General features: G+C 48.1%; 1 protein-coding gene across 4 annotated transcripts in view; it reads right to left on the bottom strand.

Annotated features, from left to right (window-relative positions):
- LEF1 (lymphoid enhancer binding factor 1) overlaps window positions 1-21,903 on the bottom strand; it is a 70,860-nt gene that overhangs the window by 46,419 nt on the left and 2,538 nt on the right. For all 4 annotated transcript variants that reach the window (XM_052774848.1, XM_052774839.1, XM_052774867.1 and 1 more), the window contains exon 4: window positions 20,922-21,055. In XM_052774848.1, coding sequence (XP_052630808.1) covers window positions 20,922-21,055 — 134 coding nt within the window. The remainder of the gene's footprint in view (window positions 1-20,921; window positions 21,056-21,903) is intronic.

Raw genomic sequence — 21,903 nt, 5'->3', positions numbered from 1 at the left:
CATATCCTCTCAGTAATACTGCTCATTTGCTACTTTTAGAGGGCAACAACAGGGCCCGCCAAGAGCCCTGTGTGTACATACATAAGCCTGCATTTGATCTGTCAGTAGGACCGTAGGTTCCCCCAAGAAGAAGAAACACACAGATGAGTTTTTGATCTTCCTTAAAGTACCGCTTATCTCAGCTTTTGTTTGTTTTCTGTTTTTTGGGCATGGGGTAGCGTCTGATGTGAATGCCACCCACTGTAAGCTATCTAGGCAACGAAACAACCATCACAAACCACCGCTGGAACAAAAATAGCAGCACCTTTCTCTCCCCTGCCTCCCCGGGGCATGCGCCACATGCAGGACGGTACTGCCAGCATGTGCAGCTACAAGTATATTTTACAGATCACAAAGTCAGTGGCACTAAGCATGGGTCTCCCATCATTATCTTGCACCCAGACACTCATTAGGGAACCGCAGAGTGCTTCCTGATGGCTACTAGAAAGAGCAGCCCTTCCCAAACAGCCGTGGAGCAGGGAAGGATGGTCTCCCCCAGGCTGCTGGCGGGTGCAAACTCGAGCTTGGCCTAAGGAAAGCTGCCGCCTGCGGTACAACCGGGTGAGTGAGCATCTACAGCAACAGCTCAAAACAGTTCAGTCCTACGCAACAAGCCTAAACCATGGCACGCTGAGCCTTCCCCTGCTGCCCAAGTCTTCATCTTCTCAACCCCTCCTCACCGTCTAGAGGGAGTGCCAGTCCACAGCTAGATGCACGACAGGGTGCAACAGCAACGGTAACAAATCCTAACTTGAATGGGGGAAGTGGTCTGAAAGGGATTTACTTGAGGTTGCAGGTTAAACCAACCTTCGCCCACACTTACGACTTAGTCCATCTTAATTCCAGAGCACGCTGGCCAGCCACAGCCACACCTCAGCAGGGGGGAGAGGTCTCCAAGCGGCTACGCTCCTACCAGCTTTCGGAGGGGAGAGAAAGGACAAAAAGACCCAGCAGCGAGGCAGAGGAAGGAGCTCTTAATTAGCAGAAGGCAGCAATCAGCTGCTACGCCGCCTGTTTTGCAGCAGCCGGCTGGGCGAGCGCGTGGCGCATGGGGCCACCAGCGAGCGCCACGTGAGCTCTCCATCCCCGGCACATCCTTCCTCACCGAGAAAGGACACAAACCCCCGGGAAACCCAGCTGCGGGGTCTGCTGCCGAAATCCTGCAGGCCTCCTGCTGAAAAGCGCACTTAAAATGCAGACTAAAAATAGACCCCGCAATGATGCTATATTTAGTGGGAGGGTGCACGCTTTCGGAAGGGCCGTCGTCCCCTCCAGCAGCAGGGGCAAGGCAGCCAGGCAAGCCCTCGGGACGGTCCCGCATGCCAGCCCTGCTGCAGCGGCACGTGCTGGCACCCAGCATGAGCGTGCCTTGGGAGACCCGCATTTTCTTATGGAAAGGGGAAGGCAAGCTGCAGGAGTCCATTTGCAAGCCCCCTGGGTAACAGTCCCTGCTCCAGAGCAGCCGAGTGGGAGGCAGGAGCCTGGCCCTCCCTGGGACCTGTGCTGCTGGCCTGTCTCACGAGTGGACACTTCCTTCTCTGTGCCCGGGTTTTTCTACCTGTGTAAGTGCGACAATGAGCATCGCGTTCTTCATAAAGCACTTATGGACATGTGGCTTCATCCAGGTGCTCAGGAGAGCCAGGCATGGCTGTAGGAAGTAGTATTTAGTTAAGGCCACCAAAAATTTGTCAGCTAGTGAAAACACGAAACCTCCCACCTAGGTTGTCAAGCCAAAACCCTTGACTCTCTCCCAACCAAAGAGTGAAACACCCATCCACTGGCTGGATCGCTTAGGCTATGGGGGCAGATCTGGAGCCAACGCGACACAGGCACGGGGCTCTGCACCGGCAAGCCCAAAGGGGCAGGTCTGCACTTTCCACATTTCGTGCTGGGTTTCCTCACCCCTAGAGCAAAGCAAAGGGGATGCGCAGCACGAGGAGAGGGTGCCACGTGGTCCCTGCGGATGCTGCACGGGACAAAGTGGCACCTTCCCCCGTTGACTTGCAGAGCCCCGTGGGGTGGCGAGGCGAGGCGGGGGGGTGTCCCACCTCCGGCACCCGGGAGGAGCCACTGAAAGCCAAGCTTCTAATTAAGACCATGGCTTCGGTTAATTGAGTCCAATTCACCTGTGACATGAAGAGCCCCAATCCCATCAACAATAATGGAACTGCATCGGCTTACACCAGTAATGACTTCAAATCAGCGACATAATAAAGCTAATTCAATACTTCTCCAGGTCCAGCTGATGAGGCTGCCACGGGAGAGCAGGAGACAGCCTTCCTCCTGCTGCACCGACACCTCCTCTGGAAGAGAGGGCAATGCAAACGGCCGGGGGGTCAGGTTGGTTAGAAAGGCAGGAAATGTAAAAAAATAAACTAAGTTTCCAACAACGAGACTAAAGCTTGCTTTTAACATTGAATTACTCTCGCGGGCACCCCTGTGCAAGCGCTGACGATGAAGCGGTGCTCCCCACGACAACCTGCCAAGATGAGGAAAAACAAAACCCTGCAAGGCAGCTGCAGGTTTCCAACCCGCCGTGTGCTGCTGAGCCTCCCCGCTGAGCCGGACCCACCGATTCGGGGCATCGGAGTTGTGGGAAGGAGCTCGTGGGACACAGCCGTGCGCTGGCGGCCCCGGGGAGGAAAGTGGAGAGATGTGAAAGTTGCCCGACGTAGGCAGACATGCAAATCAGCAGCTGCACGACCGGCCGCACCAGCAACCTCCTAATTGCCGCGACGGCAACCTCCTAATTGCCACGACGCCTGCCCCTCTCTCTCTGGGCAGGGGCCGAGGAGGAGGGGAGCCAGGAGAAGCGGGAAGGAGCGAAATCCTCCCGCCGTCGGGGCCGGTGCTGCCCCGGGATGGCCCGAGTGCCCCGAGGGATGGGAATGGCACGGCTTGGCCCCCGGCCGCCCCACACAGGCCACTGCCTTGCACACACAAATTTGTCTCTGCCTCCAGCCAAAAAAAACTAAGCCACCACTCTTCTAAAGAGACGCGCATTATTTTAGAGCAGTCAAGTTATGACTGGTCTGATTTCCATAATACACGCTCTGCAAACATCTGCCTGTTATTTAAGGCTCGGCTCCAGCGGGACAGAAGTTGAACAGGGCAGACCTTTGAGCCAGCGTGCCCACAGAGGGCTCCTTGCTGCCGAAGCGACCTCAGGGCAGCAACGTGCCCACTGGGAGGTCAGGGTGGTCACTCCTTGCTCCTGCTGCCGCAACCGACTCCTCATTTCGGAGCCTTTCCTCGCGGGCCGCCAGTGCTCCCACTCCCAACACAGGAGGGCTCTGCCCCCCTCCCCAGAAGCACCTGCTCAGGCCGACAAGCAGCCACCAGAGCCTGTGCCACCCGCCGGAGGACCCAGCCGGGGCATCCCTCCCAGAGGGACACGGGCTATGTATCACCGGCGTCTAACAGATCATTTGGCACCTTCAGGTTGTCTGCCGTTTTTGCAAGCCGACTGTTGAAACCCGAGCGTCCCAATTAGACAAAGTTAAATGCTGCCCTGAACGAGGAGGTTGCTGGCAAGAAAGTTACCCCGGCGTTATTGGACTGCTCCCTCCCTACTAAGAGACCGCAAATTGGTGTTTACTTTAGAGCCTAAGTAGGCCAGCTTTGAGAAATCGTGCCCGCCCCACCGTCCCGCAAGCTCCGGCTTCCCGGGGGCTCCCCAGAGGCCACGGGACGGGTGCACCAGCTCCTCACCGCACACCTCCATGCCTCGGCCTTGCTCTGCCTTTAGCCCCTGCTCCGTCCCAGCCTGACACAGCATTTGGCTACTGGTTTTATGCCCTGCACGCTGTACTGGGAGAGCTGAAATAACCGAGTGTCTGTACTGCAGTGAGTTGACACAGGCTAAATCAATTAGCTGCTATTGCTGGGATGCTCAGCTAGGCCAGATCAAAAAATGACAAAGAAAGAAAAGTCCCACGCTGAGAGGAAGCAGGCCCAGTCAACACATTTATCTCCAGTACTTTAATCAACATATTTGAAATGGGAAAGGGAGATGGCTGACGCTTCCCAAAGCGACTAGGTGCGGGCTTGCTTTCCTAGGGCGGGAGGGGCAGAGAGGCCCGGCAGAGCGCTGCAGCTCCCATTCACCTCTGCTCCGTCCTTTGTTTCCATTCAACACACACTTCAAACAAACACAAAAAAAGCAAAATACTCTCTAAGTTCAGTTGAGGCACTTTCCATTTCAGATCGGGTGGTTTAAGCCCAGTAAGTCTCCTCGTTCATCCTGATTCAAACCAACACATTCTGAAGCTTGTGCTTAGCACCCTTCAGGAAGGACACAGAAAGGATCACAAGGCACTATGTGCCTCGCACGCTCCCCTTCTCTGGGCAGGATTTATCATTTTGCAGTAATCTTTGCTCTGCATCAGCCATCCCAAGGACTACTGGCCTTCTTCCCACTGACTTTTGCAAGACCACACCGGTCAGTAAGCATCATGTCCCATACCCAGCATTTTGAGTACCAAGCCCCGGACCCTTTTTTGCCTCCGCAAAACCTAGGATGTTTCTTCTGAGAGACTGACAATTACTGCTGACAAGACTTCACCTACAGCTGGGACTGGCGGACACTACAACTGGTAAAGGACGAAAGCGGCTCTGCAACACCCAGCTGCAGCTAGGCAGCCTCCAGCTTCAGCTCAGCCCCTCGTGCAGCAGCTCCTGATGAGAGGTATCACGCCATGTTGCTCTTCACTTCAAAGAAGACAACCCTAAGGAGAACTATTAAAGCAATTAAAAAAATATTATCTTTAAGATGCAATCTACCCAGAAATGAATGGGAATAATTACCAAGCTGCAGATTTTAATGCTTTTTTTAAGGCAATAACTGGCTGAATGTTTCTTCTGAGTAGAGTTACCTACAGTAACTTCTACCTTATCAAAACGGCAGACTGGAGATATCATTTTTTCACATTGTGGGCCACATCTTCCATACCTTCTCTCGCAGTAACATCTATACTCACTAACCCTTTTCACGTTCAGTTCGTAGTCCCATAAACACCTCTGTGGCAGCTCATCCAATTGTTTACATAGAAAAGCACGATTTATGTTTTTCTCAAAGCATCAAAGGCAGCAGTTCAGTAGCCTGAAGTGAGAAGAGCCAGCCCCAGGTTACCAGGCAGCTGTCTGAAAATGTGTCCTCAAATTCTCAATGAAGAGCAAGAACTAACATCAATACTCTTGCCTCAGCTTACTGGCATCTGCATATCCTGAATTCTTTATTCTTCCTCTTCTGCTCTGTTATCCCATCTATAAAATGGATATTACGCCGCACTGCAGATGGGAAACAGGCTTTGAAACATCAGCTACTGGGCTGAAGTTGTGCATCAACTAGACTTTCCCAAAACCTTTGAATATTAGTGCATATCTAGTGCATATCCAGACATGATCCATGTCTATGAATCGTTTTTGGTTGGATAAAGCTGTTTGCTGCTGTTGGAGTAGCTATTACCTGAAGCATTACTCACTCCTATCTGCCTCTCGTGCCTGTGGGCAGGTACAAGCACCAGCCATCCTGAGCTAGGGATGCCGACAGATGCCTTGAGCTCCTCCCGACGGGACTCGAACATGCGTGCTGGCCCCTATTATAAACACCTTTAAAGATGCAACAGAAACAGAAGAAGCTCCCAGCCAACAGACCTCTTCCCAAAGAAGGCTTTTCTGCTTTGACTACATCCCGAGATGGCAATCCTGAAGAGGCATACAAAGGGATTTAGCTTGTGTATCGCAACTTTGGAGCGTGATGCTCTCTTCTTTATGGGTTAAGGCTTAAGCCACATACTTGATTCAATCAAGACAGTTAACTGGCATGAAAAATTTCATGAATTGGCTATCAAAAAGGGTTAAAAAAATTCTGTTAATTTTTTTTTTAAATCTATTTTTAAAATTCCTTTGCAATTTAAATTTATTGGGAGGCAGAGGGAGGAGGGGAAATATCCCCAGAAGGAAATGGTTTTACTTTTTTTGAGATTATTCATCTTTCACCAAATACTTAGAAAGAAATCTCAGTTCATATTTGTAATAACAAGGGATTATCAGAGTCCTTAATTTACTGTTGAAGTCTTCAGAAAAGTTTCGTACCTTGAGTGAGGTACAGCCTAATCCCTGTGTATGATTACATTTAGGAGTGAGAGGGAGGTATGCGGAGGGTGGGGAGAAGCAACTTTCATTGAAGACAACGCTTCAGGCAGCCCCGGAGCAGAGTGGATCCAGTTTGAAAAGAATTGGCAACCCTAAAACTTTTTGATAAGATAAAAATTCATTGATGTTGGCTCACACTAGGCCCACTTCAACTCTGCACTTGTCCTCTGTGTTTCCTTGGCATATCTGTTCCTTTCCTCTATCTGCTTTAGCATAACTTTATTTTTCTCTTTTATCTTTAGCTAACTGCACCCAGGGACTGGAGGGATTGATTTTTTGTTTTGACTTATTGTTTGAAGATCTGTAACTCAAAGCAGCTTCTTGCGCCTCTGATGTCTAAGCCTGAGAAGTATAAAAGGTAAAGCTCATCCTGTGTACCAAACTGAGCAAGGATACCATTTTATAATCAGTCATCTGTGTTTTATTTTGCCTTTTTGGGAGGAAAACTATTTTAAGACTTTATAGGCAATAATACTTTAAATAAATATTCTCATGGCAGATACTACACATGCCAGTTCTCTTTTTAAAGACAGTCAGCTATTGCTCACCACTCAGGGGAAGAAAAAAAAAGGTTCCTAATTAAAGGAGGCCATTATACATCAGAAGATATTTTGAGCATCACGTCACACTACCAACAGCCTACTTGCAGCCAAAATGTTACCATGCAAATCTAAAAACGCTCTCGCTCAGAGATGCGCTACCACGAGACTAGCCTAAATCCCCGCTGGGAGGGGAAGGCAGGAGATGCGAGACGTGCTCGTCAATGCCATTCGTAAACAGCGATCTCTCCTTGCAGTGTTAACATCACCCTGTCCGGAGACATGGAGAGATGGAGGAGGATTTTCGTTTGCTTCCTCTGCCTTCTGAGCACCAAACTTGGGAGACTTCTCCTTTTCCCGGGCAATTCTTCCCTCCCCTCCCCTCCCCAAATATGCCGCTAGGCTGTTTTAAACAAGCAGCTCTTCGGGACGCGGCACCCAGGTTTCTCACTGCACTTACACATTTCTGTATTGTAGAAAGCTGATAGCCATGGCACACACTGACTTTGTTTACGATCGCCCGTCTCCGCTATTCCCTGAAGTTGCCCAGCTTGCTGAAATATGGTTACATATGCAAACATTATCTCCCAATTGTAACCTCATTTTCTGCTCTGCTGGACAGCGTGACCAGCATTTGTCATCTCGCCGCCCCCCGCCCGCCACATCATTCATGTGTCTATAATTGTCATCAAGATGTGGCATGTCAGCAGGACTCCCGCGTCCGCTGCTCCCCATCTCCACGCAGTCACTCAGGTAACAAACCCATAATCTCGCCCTGTTTTCATGATGGTTGAATTACACATAATTGTTTCTGCACAGTGATTGATTTCTGCCTGAATAGAGACCTCTGCCTTTTTTCAATGCGAGCGAGTGGCAGCCAAGTCTCTCCATCTAGGAGGAGGCAGCAGCCTTTGAAGAGATCAAAGCCAAGGCCGCGAGCAGTTGTGCGCCCTGGGAATATGGAAAGCCTTTATGCTCTCAACCCCATTTCCAACATCATGTTGGATTGCAGCTGCATTACATTCTGCCAGCATTCTTAATGCTTTTAGTATTGACTCTGACATCACCGATAGCTGTTTTAAAGTAACAAAAGCTGAAGGATGACTTATTTTCACAACTCCGTAATTGGAACATGCAAAGTTAGGGGAAGGGAGCATTTGTTTTTAATCTCAGATACAAAAGAAAGCACAGAAAATTATATAAGTTCCCCAAAATTAAAAACACGTTTTTCATATGGAAAGAACAGAGGGGGCATTTTTATAGCCTAGACCACACAAAATGAACTGATTATGCACATGCTTTTTCAAGCCTAAAGGCTGAAGTAAAAATATGATTGGGCAAGCGAGTCAAATTGGGAAAAAATATTGTGACTCATGGTATGTTTAGTGACTTTTAGCACCTGATGCAAGGCAAAATAATGCAAATGCCCATGCTGTCGCCTCACCTCTGCAGCTCCTTGTAGCAAACTGACAGCGGTTCACTTTTACCCTAAACCAGACACACGGCACGTGGCAAACGAACACTAAATCCCCATTAGTTATCTAAAAAGATAAATAATGATCTAAAAGTGTAAAATGCCGCAAAGCTTCCTCTAAGACTCCCTCTTCTCCAGTCGTACAGACAACTCTTAGGCTGCCTTAAAACTGCTCTTGCCACAATATTGTTTCCAGGGGCATCAAATGCTCCCACGCTCCTCCTCTCTCCTCATCTGGCTTTGCTAGTGAAAACAAAAGTAAATCTCTACAGAGAAAGACTGTCCTGAACTTTGATTAAACGTACATCTACACTGCCCTGAAAAAATATTTCCAGGGAACTTTAAAAACTTATCAGTGGAGAGGAGGGGGGATAAGGAGGATGTATAAAGCGAGAGCCTGGGAGGGCACAGCAGCTGAACCGCTCTGTGTCCATACGCTGACCAGTCTGAGCACTACTGCTACTTCGACAAATATTTTTATTCATGCTAAAACCACTGAATAGGAGCTTTTAAGAGCAGTAATTTTGAAATATGGTAGCTGCCACTACAGCGTGCAGAGTGGTGAGGAAGGAAGAATGTGCAAATAAAGCATAAGCTGTAAAGAATTAAACATTATAAGCTGTAAAGAATTAAACACTATGAGCACCCATGTATTAGCAATAAAAATAATTTCCTCTTAGCTGTATCGTTTTTCTTCTGCTGTTCTAACACTCCTTTTTTCCCTGTAGTCATTAAAACCCCGACTCAAAGACAACAGCAAAGGGATCTGCCCTCCCTCCCTGTGGACACAGAGCTTATGTCCCTGTCATTTCAAGGCTGGGAAACTGTCTCATTTTTACTTTGACTGTTCCTTAACACACACTAACCATACTGAGGCTGAAACCAGAGCCAAACGTAGCAAGCTCTTTACCAAGATGTAAAAGCTTATAGTTTTTTAGTAGTATTAAGACAGAAGTCTTTTCTGTGTTAATCTAAGGGTTTGGGTTTTTTTCCCCTCTGCTATTCTCCTGCCATTCCCAGCAAATTTACTGCTTCCTCTGCTCGGCCTGCTTTCTTAAATCAGGACTAATTCTTTGTGGCTCTGGTGTCCACTCTGATAACCAGAGGGATGCTCATAAAGCAACACTGAGGAAAGATCATCAAGATACAGAGAGCTGGAGCAGTCACTGTAAATAGAGGTATCTGCTGCCATGTTGGCAGGGCAGCTAATTCAACTTCTGCCTATCCCACAAGGAGTCTCAAGTATCTGGAAATGAATGCCAGCCTCCAGAAACTGAGCAAGCAACACGCGTAGCATTGCAAAGGTCTCCAAAACACTCGCCACTATGAAGAAACAGCAGCAGAGAAATCACTTTTATATAATACTGCAACCCTGCCTTTCAGCGTCAAACCATTACTGGGATGAAAAAGTATGGTTTACTGTAATTACTGCTTATTTTCCCTTCCAGGGACTTTTGTGTTCATTTGCAGAGGATTCACTTGCTACTTGATACTTTTGCTTGAAAGCTTGCTACTTTTTTGCAGCTATTCACTGAAATTTAAGAGACACCATTTAGCCCAAAAGAGGCACACAAAGGCTGTCAGCCAGGTTTTCATCCTGCGCAGCCCACTGCATAACCTGCACAGGTAGCTCTCCATGAGCAGAGGCACAACTTCTCCTCACGCAGGACTTTTTGGTGACCACATCAGGGAGAGGCAGGGGACCTGACAACAAACCTCACCAGTTCCTTAAATCCTGATCCCCGCAAAGTGGCGACCTGCATGACTGGAACGAACTTGAGTTTTAGGTTTGGCTGCGGTGCGTGCTGGGGGATGTGCTGTGGCCACCATGTATAGGCTACAGAGCTGTGAAGAAAAAAGAAGACAACACCGATGACCTGGGTAACCCCAGGGAGGCGATGCCACCGCTCAAGTGACACAGATAGGACGCTGAGACCTGTCCTCCAGCGAGCACAACCTCAGCGCACATTAAAGCAGCAGGTATTTCAGGATGCCCAGGGAGAAGTTTAAAGCCTCCAGCTTCAAACCAGCCGGCACCTCCTTGGAAAGCACTCTTCCCACCAGAGGCTGCTGAGGTGCAGAGCATGGACACCGCTGAGGCCACGGTGGGTGCCCAGCACCACTGGAAGAGAAAGACAGATGCCATTGCTGCCAAGACGCTGTCCCAAAAAGAGCTGCTTTGAGAAGCAGCTGAGTAAGGGCCTCCCAGCTCCACGGTGAAAGACGAAAGCCCCACCATGCCGGTGCCCAGGGGAGCTGGCTGAGAAGCCCTGGTCGGCCATCCCCAGAGCATCGTGTGCCAGAGCCACGAATCAATGGCAGCTTCCTGGGAGAGGGAGCGCACCGTGCTGATTATCTAACTGCATTTGCACTGAATTTCTGAGACAGGGACGGAGACAAAAGTGGGGGTTGCAAATAATGATGCTGAGGGCAAGCAGCCTGCTCCCCCTGCGGGAGGAGAGCAAACAGAAAACACAGTGGGAAGATGCAGGTGCTGCTGCGATGGCAGGGAGGGAAACAAGAAAAAACAAAGTCTGCTTTTTGACAGAAAGTTTTTAAGCTAATTTTCTTAAGACCCTCCTCGCTTTTACTTAGAAATGTCCGTAGGATTGTTTGGTCCTTAACTGAACGGCTGGGTATGAAACACAGCCACAGCCTGCACTGACACCAACTTTCTTTTTATCTGCATTGCTTTTAATTCTCTTATTCCCTCCCTCAGATTTTTTTTTTTTTTACTTTCTCAGATTTTCGGTTTGTTTTCATGAAAAAAAAACCCAAACCACCAGCCCAAGAAACATATCGTTACAAGCAAGCTGTCTTTCAGGTGGGCTCCTGAAGCAAACTCAGGAAACGTGGATTTTGTTCCCACCTCTGCCATCACCTTCCTCTAAATCTCTGAACAAATGTTGCTTTTTCGGTTCCTCATTTGCAGGAGCCTCCTCCCAGACTGTGCCTCTGCTTTTGGGAGCAGGGTGGCGGGAGGCAGAGGACATGACCCCCCCCCGCCCATGCCAGCGTGGGTGCCAGGGATACCTCCCGGGAATCTGCCGGCAGCCACTGACGCGCTGCGATTTCCACAGGTCATGTCCTCATGCTAGCCTCTACCTTGGGTAATTATACACAGAATTTACCTATTTCATGCTTAATTGCACAGGCACAAACTTTTGCTCCACCCCCCAAAACAGCTAAAACCTACCAGCGGTACTTGCATTACTACAAGCAGCTCTCCCAGTCCTGGCTTAACTGCCTGGGCTGAAATCTCAGCCACTGCCTTAACCAGCCATCCCCTCCTGGGAGAACCCACCGAGCCCAGCAGTGGAGAGGGGTTGCAGGTAACACATGAAAGGCCAACATCAGCCCACGGCCGACTTGTGAGCTATGGGCTCCCGGGCTGTGAAACGCTGCCTCCAGAAGCGAAATGCAAGACCCACCCGCAGGCTCTTCTGCTGCCTGAACCTGAAAAAATGCTTTGTCCACTAGATGTTGGCCAGAGAGATTCATTTAATGGAGGAGGGCATTTTTTGCGCGGTGAGCACAACTGTTTAACTAACTGAATGTATTTACTTGCAGTCCTGGAGCCAGAGCTGGAAGACAAGCTCCACAAAACCCCCTCTGAAATCTCCTTCTCCTAAAAAGTCTGCCTGTGCCCCAAACACAGGGGTTTCTGAACAGCCTTTGATTAAACCACATTTCCAGACTGAATATTTATTGTTCTGCCCCATTAGCCTGTAATATTCTCATTTACAGGCATATCCCTGGAAAGAAAAAGAAAGAAAAGGAAGGATTTAAATTTTCAAAGAAACAGGGAAAGCTTTCTACACAAGTTGTTTTGGGAGGGCCCTTGAATCAAAAAAGTTTCAAGCAAAACAGCATTTTGACCAGCTCTCCTAGAGTCTCTTAGTATTTCCTTACTACAAAGTATGAAGTAATCTTTTACAGGTCACTCCAATAAGAAGCTTAGTAGTTGCCAGTTTAAAAAAGTGTTTGCAATAGTGCTCTCCAACTGTCTGGGGAGTTGCCTAACAAATTAGCATTTTTTTGCGGATCTCCTATTCCAAGTTTTCCTTCTGAAGATTTACATCTAAAACAGGATCTCTGCACTATTGTCTTAGAAATAACCTCAAAATAACTGAGAGGAAAAAAAAGTCTCAACAAAACCAGAAGAATCCACGCACTTTAGAGCTAAGCTTTTTAAAGTTTTATTTCTTTTTTCCTTTAAATCCAGCACAGCTTCCTTTTCTCCCTATACCAGGAGTATTTAAGACATGCAATAATGTGCGAGAGAGAAGGTTTTGCGTAACAAATTTTCCAAATCCAACATGCTCAGTTCAAACTTATTTTTTAAGCTGAATTTCAGTTGTGTGCAGGAGGAAATCGGGCAGTAAAGAACAGACACAAATACAACCCAGCATGCTAGTGTCGGAGGGCAGCAAAACAAAAAGCTTTAGGGGCATTCTCCCGGGTAAATTATTTTAATTGCTTACGTTTTTCAAAATGTATTTTCGTATGTTCGATGTATGGCTTGTTTCCTCCATATCCTCAAAAGCTCTCCCAGCGCCAGCTCGGTGAGCTCACTTTTCCTTTCCGTCTCCATCCCCAGCAGCCTGGAGGGGACCCGGGCACGCTGCAGCCTGTCCCACCGCCCCGGGCTCCTACACCTGACCATCACCCACCTGCTCACTCCCGCCCTGCTCCCAAAAGCTCCTCAAGAGGCTGAACCTGCGCCTCCATTTTTATTTGAGAGAAGAGGACTTGTACGTGAACTTAGGGACAATTTTTACTTTTCGCAGGGGCTAATTCATGTGCAGACGTTGAGGGGGAGAAATCAGAGTCTCCCCCAATTCGGAGGGGTCCCTGCGTGGTGTCAAGCCCGGCTATTCTCCTGCTTCAGCTCAACTTTTCTCTAACAAGTGTTTCTTGAGTTTAAGAAACAGAAACGCTGCCAACCAGGCTGCAAGGAGTGCCACATGATGAAACAAGCTGCCACAAACCCTAAATTGAGGAGAGGGCACGGATGTGAGAAGGAAGCCACTTTATAAAACTGAATTCGGAAAGCCACGCAGCGGAAAAATGCGCTGCGGCACCGCTTTGTGACGTGGCTGCGTGAGATGTAACGTGGGTCGGTGGCAGGAACCTTGCTCACAGTGGGGGTACACAGGAGTTATACAAAACTGCAGTGAAAGCAGTACAGGACTGGGGGTGGGAGGGATACAGTGCAACCAAACCCACAATTACCACTTGTAACTGCAGGTTCCTAAATCTGATACAGCAGGAGTCAAACTTTAGAAACTACAGGCCCTAAACAAATCACTGGATTGTGGCATTTTAACAAAGTAAACACATTTGCACGGCTGGACACAGTTTATCTGCATTTTAGCACATAGCCAGGGAAAAGGCCTTCTCCCCAAGCACAGTCTGCATTTGACAAGCGTTGACACCTTTAATCGTCACCTCCGTATTGTACTTTTTTTACGCTAGACAAAGCTTGCCAATGCAAGATTTGGGGGGAATGAAGAAAGATCAAGGCAAGAAGATATGCCAGAACTGTGGAGAGACAACAGACGGTCACAAAGATAAATCTCTGAGGCAGTTCTGAAATACAGAGAGGCAGAAAATTGAAGAAATAGAGCCTTACAGCATAGCTAAGTGACCAGTTACTGAGACAAAGCATTGGCTCTGAGCAGCCAGTGTCACTAGGACCCCAACCCAGAAATACAGGTCCTATAGGGACAGCTTTTCAGAGCTCACCACTCTCCACCTCTGAGCCAACAGAACTGCCCAACAGAAGCCCCATGTTCCCTTTCCCTGTTTTTCTGGATGTACGTGACGAATCAGACCATTTCCAGACTGGTTTTCTTTGGATAACCCCTGCATCCCCATCCGGAGCTCCGTTCAAGTCAGCCAAGGAGGGAGCTGGGCTGCCATCAGCTTTGTTCGAAGCACCAGCATTTTCAGAAGGTACTTCGTGGCAAACGCGTGCATGAAATCACAGGCTCCCAAGGGACTTCTCCCCCGTGCACTGGCCTGGGTGAAGCAGACCTGCCCGCTGACTTGCGCAGCGCTGTTTGAAGTACAGGGCTAGAGTACTGAAAGCGCTTGGGTAGACAGACACCTTTGGGAATTAACTGCTCTCTGGCTTGGCTAATAACTCCTAACCAAAGCGATTCTCTGGTTTACGTGTTACAGCTGGTGACAACAGTATGCTTACTTTTAAGTCAAGCTGCCCATTTAATAAATATTCAGTCAAAGCCTTGTAACTTTACACTTGTAATTTTTGCTGACTAAGCTCACCCTACTGATTTTATGCCTCAACTTCACCTATACCCACAGCTACTTAAAGAAAATAAACAAATGTCGAGTCGACCTTTCGGCTCCATGAAAATGCTCTTCTACACGAGGGATTTAGTATCTTTGAAGATCACAGGCGAAGATATTCTAGGTCCTTTATCTCAACCTGAAGCATCAGCGAGCAACACCACTGCCAGAAGCCGGGGGAAGGCATGCCACTTCTCCTCAGGCAGTTTGGACCACTTTTCTTCCCCTTTAGGAGAACAGGCAATCCCTGGCTGATTAGCACAGTTGGCGCACACGTTAACTCCCGACTGCACTTTTAGCTCAATCCCAAAGATTCAATGAATACATTTTTATTTAAGTGCTCAATCACTTTCTTGCTGAGAGGACAGATTCCTTTGAAGTGGGAAACCCAAACTAAATAAACATATCCACAAGATCCAAGTCTCAAAATAGAAGCCATTGGGTTGCTAGATTAAGTTATTCTGAATGCAATTTTCTTAAGTGAATCTAATGCTTACGAAGGGCCGGAGTGACAGAGACGCTAATCCCCAACTGCCTGGGCAGGAGCAGCACGCCAAGCAGCTGCGCCGCCTTCCCTCCAGCGTCCTGCAAGAAGGGACCAAACCCAATGGCCAGATGAGAACGGTCTTCACGCCAAACACGCCTTACAGCCAAAACCAGCTTAGACATAAATGCCCACTAGCCAGGTCGGGGGCAGTTTGGTGTAAAGGGGAGTCATTGACACCCAACTGGCGCACCACGGCACGTGGCTCCCCTGCAGCAGTGGGGAGGACGCACACCGAGGACAACCTGCCTCCGCCAGGTCGAAGACCCGCAGGCTGCCCGGCTCGCGGCAGCATTTCCCTCAGACCAGCCACACACTGGATGGGCGTCCATCCACGTGAGAGCAACACAAGAGACCACAGAGGGCCACACGAGGCACAAGCCTCAGGCTGCAAAATGTTCAGCGTCTGTACTAAAGCAGACTCCTGCACGTCTGTCTGCTTCTGAGAGACACAGGTTTTTACCACTAGCCAAAAAAGCACATGACTCTAATAGGACTTCAGAAATATTACAGCAGCAGTAAAATGCTTTTGTGTGGGTTATTTCCTTCCCGTATCAGGAGGAGTTTTCCTTAACTATAAACAGAAGTTAAGTACTCGGGAGGAGCCAGGCCTGCGGTACCCGGGCTTTTCAATGCCTGCAGCCATGCAGCGCTGCAACTACCTGGAAAAAGTCTTTTCCTCTTTTGATGCCTGAACCTGTGGAGCTTCAGGCTTTCTCCTTGAGCCATATCCTCCCTGGCATTTGCAGCCCATAACAAGCTATTCTTCTTATTTTTTCTGGGCTGGGATTAAGTTAGAGAAGAGGTGGCACAGCACCAAAACAACAGGAATGACATTTTGCTTTTAAACTGCCTTACAATGTAAGCAGCAGCTCCACCGTTTACAGTTTATACTGAATTAGCTCCTAGACATATAGAAAAAAGGAGACTGAGGATATAAGCGTACACACATATTGATATAAAAAAGCTCCAACTCTGATGATTTGTAATGGGTGGGGGTTTAGATTATGCCTCCGTTGAAGCCACACACACGCAATTGCTGCCTCTGGACTGAGACGTCAGGAGAAGATTTTCTTTCCCCGTTGCCCATTAACAATTAGACAGATTTGCTAGTTGTATCACCCTGACAGGGAGAAGGCAGCAAAAGCAGAAGGACTGTTTTCTTCACCAGTGTGTGCCCAAAGACCACACGCTAATGATGGACATATGTACATAAGACTCTGCCTGGATTGTGCCATCTTATCACGAGCATCCAGATCAAGCTTCAGACAAAGGCCAACCTAGAGGCACTGCAGTAGCTTCTTCTTCCCCCTTTTCCAAATGGAGAATTCATTTCACTAAGGGGGGGAAAGAAAGCACCACCAAAACTCGGCCCACAACCGGTTCACAGCTTGGATCTGTGTTTCACAGAGACCTGGCTCGTATCTTCGACTGATCAGCTGTGACGCTTGAGTCAGAGCAGCTGACAGACGCGTTTGCAGCAGTGAGGTCCCTCTATTAGCCCTGAGCAGATTCCTCTTCTCCCCTGGTGCTGGCATTTGGCGCGACTCGCCAATCCCCTCAGCAAATAGTGCTAAAATTCCTCCCTGTGCAAACCCGAATAAACCCCGGCAAGTTCTGCTTCAGCAGAGTTGGGAAGCTTTGTGCTCCTCTGCACCTGATTTCGAAGTTATTTAGGGAGCTAATTAGCATAATTCGACTTCATTGAGAAGACAAGTGCCGCACAGGGTGAAGCAGCAGAGCCTCAGTGCTGGGTGAGCAGCTCCGGCTTGTCGAGCCCCTCAGCTGCCCGTGCAACCCGCTTCCCCAGGCATGGGTCTGGGGTTGCAGGGGGAAGAAAGAGACGTGCGACAGGACCACAGCTGCCTACGGCCCTTGGAGCATCCTGCTCCAATGACAACTTGGGAATTAGTGCAAAGGTTTCTGATGGGCAATACGGGAGCAGGAGCTGAGCCCCAACATCTGTGCTACAAAGCCCATTTCATACTGGGCCAGGGAGCTTTCAGCTGACCACGGCTCCCCGCAAGTGCCTACCATTGCACAGTCAGCAGAATCGAACTCTCAGGAAAAGACAATATTATGAAAAATCAGGTTCGTGTCCCTCTGCAGCTCCCATACATTCCCCTTGGGGTCCCAAAAATTCCCCACGAGCAAGTGAACCAGCCTGCTTTCAGAGGGACAGCAAGATGCAGGTAGGGAAACAAAACCCTCTTACTGAGGCTCGATAGCCACACATTCTTGCTATTTCTACCTTCATCCTTCCTCCGGTCCATATTATCTGCACTATTTCTCCTGGGATGTTAGCTCTTCCAAGACAGGAGCTATCTCCATACCCCTTGCCATGCAGAAGCACACAAGGACTATCCAAAACTTGGGCAAGGTAGGGGGGTCCTGCGTATAAACGTTGTTCCTTGTGTTCAAACTCTCTTAGCACAATTCTTCATCATTTTCAAATGGATATGCTGTGTTTTGTAAGCCACTGTAAGGTGTTTATATATTGTATTCTCCGACCCATTTAACACCTCCAGCTGCTACAAAGAGACAGTTTAGCCACAAAAAAATAAACCCAGACCCCAAGAACAGATAAGAACAGACAAAACGGAGGTTGCAGAAATCCTCTACCTTCCCACAGAAAGTTTAATTCATTGGGAAAGAGGGAGGAACAAAGACAAAATTATTTTCTGGATGAATTTAAAACACAGAGAAATTATTCTTCTTCAGCCGCCTCCTTTGTCCCCACGTTCCCATCACACAGACAAGAAAGGTTTGCTACCCCAAAACTAGTCTTGTTAACGAAAAAGCAAGAAAAACCCCACGCATGTTAGAAAACAAACAGCTGTCTCCATCTCCCATCTTCAGTACCCCCACGACGCTGAGAAACCACCAAAAGATATCTCGAGCACACAGGGTGCACATTCACCAGGTGTTACTGCGGTTTTAGTACCATCACGTGCCACTTCTCCTGCAGCCACCCAAACCAACTGCTTTGCTTTTTCACTTACCCAGCTATCTGATAAGAATACGTACTGCAGCACGAGGCTTGTACCTGAACTTGCAATTAACACTCTCCTGCTCCTACAAATACAGCCTGTAAAAGGCAAATCAGTTGCCAGTAAAATAAAAAAATTAAAAAATTAGAAAAAGAGGAGAACGGGGGAGATGAGACCACTCTAGCGGCTTTTGGAAGATTTGAAATCCTCCTTATACACCATCTCCCCTCCAAAAGCTGCACTGAAATTACACTTCAGCTTCCTTCTTTTAAGGCTTATTAGACACGTTGTGTCTGACTATAGATTTGTATTTTGAATTTTACAAAGCAAGAATGTAAAGCATTTGCCTTTTTTTTTAAAAAAAGTCTTTTTTTTCCCTGCATAGGCTGATGAAAGGAACTTTTTTCCCATTCCAAGAAAGCTTTGCTCTCTCTCTCTCTCTGCTCTGGCATAGCGAGCCGAGGCCGCCTCCATCAGAGACGGTCCCTGTCCCGGGGCTGGCCCCATTTCCCCGGGGGTGCATCCCTCGGGCGGTTTGCAGGCAGTCCGGTCCTTCCAAGGCGGAAAGAGATTCAGCCGCCCCAGGGTGGCTTTTTAATCCTGCCTAACACCTCCAGGCAACAGATGCATCAACAAGAAGCGGCTTTGTCATGCAAATGACAGGGCGCAGGTACACACCGCAGGGCTGCTCCGTGCACAAATGGCTGGGGACTGACACCCCAGGGGAGACCTCCACCTCCAGAGCTTGCTGATCTCGGCTGCTCCTCGCCCCCCAACGCCGGCACGTCCTCCCCCCCACCTCCCCGAAAAGGGGAGCGAAGAGTAAAACTGCGGGGCAGCAGTTGGGACCCCGCAAAGGTGAACTGGCAGCAGCGGCGCAGCGCTGGAGCTGTGGTTAGCCATGAAGCGAGTGAGCGTGTCATCTCCTGGATGCAGCGTTTTGATTTCGCACGCATTAAAACCCAGCTGTCAGCTAGGAGACTAACAAAGATTATAGTTCAATTAAACAAAAAAATTATTTAATAACTCAAGCGTGTAGCCTTGTGGTTAAACTGAAAGAACTCCAGGCTTATGTCAACATTGCAGCCCTGCAACAGCACTATTTTACCGAAACAGTGGTGCTGCTCTAACATGCAAGAGCAACGCTGAACTAAATTAGCCCCTCAGATGTTCTGCAGGCAGCTTTACAATTAGAAAGCAGATGCATTTCCCCCCCTCCTCCCCTCCAACGTGCCCACGTAGGACAGTTCCTCAAGTACCTGAGCAGGCAGACAACCTCTGCAAGAAGCCGATATTCTGGGGACATCAGTGCCAGATCAGTAAAGAGCAGCAGCCCCACGGCACGCATACGCTGAGAAAATCCTCAGTGAATAATTAAACTGGATTTTGTTGTTCAAAGCCTTGCACCAGCACTAGGGACTTTCTCGGGAAGGTAACGTGGGAAAGGGGGTAAAAAAAGGTCTGAAGTTTCCTGGTCCTCAAAGGGGCAGGTTTGAGTCTCGGTGCCCTCTCGAGAAGCTGCATCCTCTTCCCCACGATACATCCGAACTGAAGTTTTCTGTAAAGCAGCGTTTACAACAACAGAGGTTGTAGGCCTCTGAACTGTAATTTATACACAAAAAAACTACTGAGCTATAGAAAGCAATACATTGCACAAGTTTTTGCATCTTTCAAACGCAAACGGTGACACATAAAAAGGGCAGATCTGTGTTTCCCAGTGCCCAACTGCCCTGTCATTCTGAATCCGAACATCCACTAATTTAACACGCTTTGCTACTGTCAAATTACCAATACAGATTAGGCCCCCTCTTTTTTGTTTTTGAAGTAAAAGCCACAACCCTGAAGAAAAATCAAGAACCTTGGAGAGCAAAATAATGCCAGTTGTTTGACAGAGACAGCCAAGTAAAAATCTAAGAGCCAGTAAGACGGAAAACTGCTTTATCACAGAGAAATAACAGCATCCAACTTCTCGTATCACAGCACACACAACTGCAGCGGCATTTTTTCAGCAGGATGCCTACAAACAAATTTATTTCCCGCTTCACTCTGGCTCTACTAATATAATTTCCACAGCTCCTTTTAACACTGCCTCCCCATTGCTCTATATGTATACCAAGAGGTTTACAAAAATAAATGGGAACTGACTATCCAAAACTAAAAGTACATTAAAATCCATCAAACGTTCATCTACACCAATGGAAACAGAGGGACCAACCTGGAAGAATCAGTGCCCGTCACAACGTAAAGGAAAGCTGTAACTACTGCATCACAGTTGACATTAATTCCTAAACGACCATTTCACAATTTGTGGCTGAAGATACAGAGTATGTTTCAAAGCAATACTGCCAGATACCTAAAGCCTTCACGCAGAGCAACTGATGGCAGAAATAAATATCAATCAGCAACGAGCAATGCCGTATCTGAAGGCAAAAAAAGAATCCAATCTTTTCATCTTACTGACAAGCAACTTTAGCAGTTCTGCTTCCAGCCCTCGGTTTTCCTCAACAAATGAAGAGTTAAAGGCAGAAAATTCACATCTGTCCCAGTCACTACAAAGACGGCATTTACATCATTCCGCCATACATTATCCTACAGTCGTAAACCAGGGCTCCCCCCCCAAAGCCCCCAGCCCTGTTCAAAGGACGTCAGACACCGCAGACGTTAATCTCGGCTTTTCCACCGTGATCACGACCAACACCTCTAAGAGCTCTCGGACTCCACTGGACAGAGGCTCTGAACAGCAGAAGCACAACCTTCACCATAACTGAAGCTACCCAAAAAAAACCCCAGCGTGAACACGCACTGCAGACCGAACAGGAGGAAACCCAGCTCGCCAAAACCGGTCTTTGGAAGAGATAACTCACTGTTCTGGGGATGGGTGGCGACAGAGATCCATTAGGCATGTACGGGTCGTTATTCATATTTGGCATCATGATATACCCAGAATAACCAGAGTATGATGGTCCCTTGCTGTATAAGCCACTGTCTGGATGCTTTCCTATGGAAGAGGAAACAATGATTACATTATTCCCCACATACGCATTTCTTGTAAGTTAGAGCACTTAAACAGGTACTGTGCATTCATAAAAATGTTCTGCATGCAAATGTTTCCTTGCTCATGGAAATTACCTCTGACAGAAAGTGGTCCGTAGCAATTTGTAATAACATTTTTTTAAGAAGAGTAAATTCTTAAAGGAGCAAGTACTCTCAGTGAGGAGTTTATCCTTAAAATACGGAATAGCCTCAGAGTAACCAATTTATTTTGCTAGTCCCTGTTCAAATCAAGGCAGAAACATCACATCTGGTGAAACATGACATTTCTCAAGTAGCAGTTTTCCCCCCATTTTATACATCCCTCTAGGATTTGTGGATTCAGAAGTATCGCCAGTATGGGTTTCCAGCATCATTGTTAGGAAAGGGAGGAACAGGGCAGTGATAACTAGATATAATCATTTCCTTCTCTCACTGAACCACTGTGTGCAGTGAACAATTCATTCTGGCCACGCTCACCGGGAACAATTAGAGGGCAGGGGCTGGCTTGGAAGGAGACCCTAACGATCTGGGGGGGGGGGGGGAGGGCGGGCTGTTGAACACACATGGCACTACAGTCAAGAGGGAAGCCAAGTGAGGGAGGCTATTTTGTAGGAAAATAAATGATTTGGGACCAGGCCCTGCAAAGGGGGGTGAACAGATCTCCCCCCTCTATGACCGTTGACAATGATACTACTCCAAGGTGAGGTTTTAAGAGGTTGCAAGGCTGAAAAGAAAACCATATAGAGCTGACCTCCTCCCCCTCACTGCCAAAATGCTACAAGCATGGACATTATTGCTTTTAGGCTGTTTAAT

Source organism: Harpia harpyja, chromosome 2, assembly GCF_026419915.1.
Source record: "Harpia harpyja isolate bHarHar1 chromosome 2, bHarHar1 primary haplotype, whole genome shotgun sequence".
Lineage (NCBI taxonomy): Eukaryota > Metazoa > Chordata > Aves > Accipitriformes > Accipitridae > Harpia > Harpia harpyja.
This window is presented reverse-complemented; position numbering and strand designations above follow the sequence as displayed.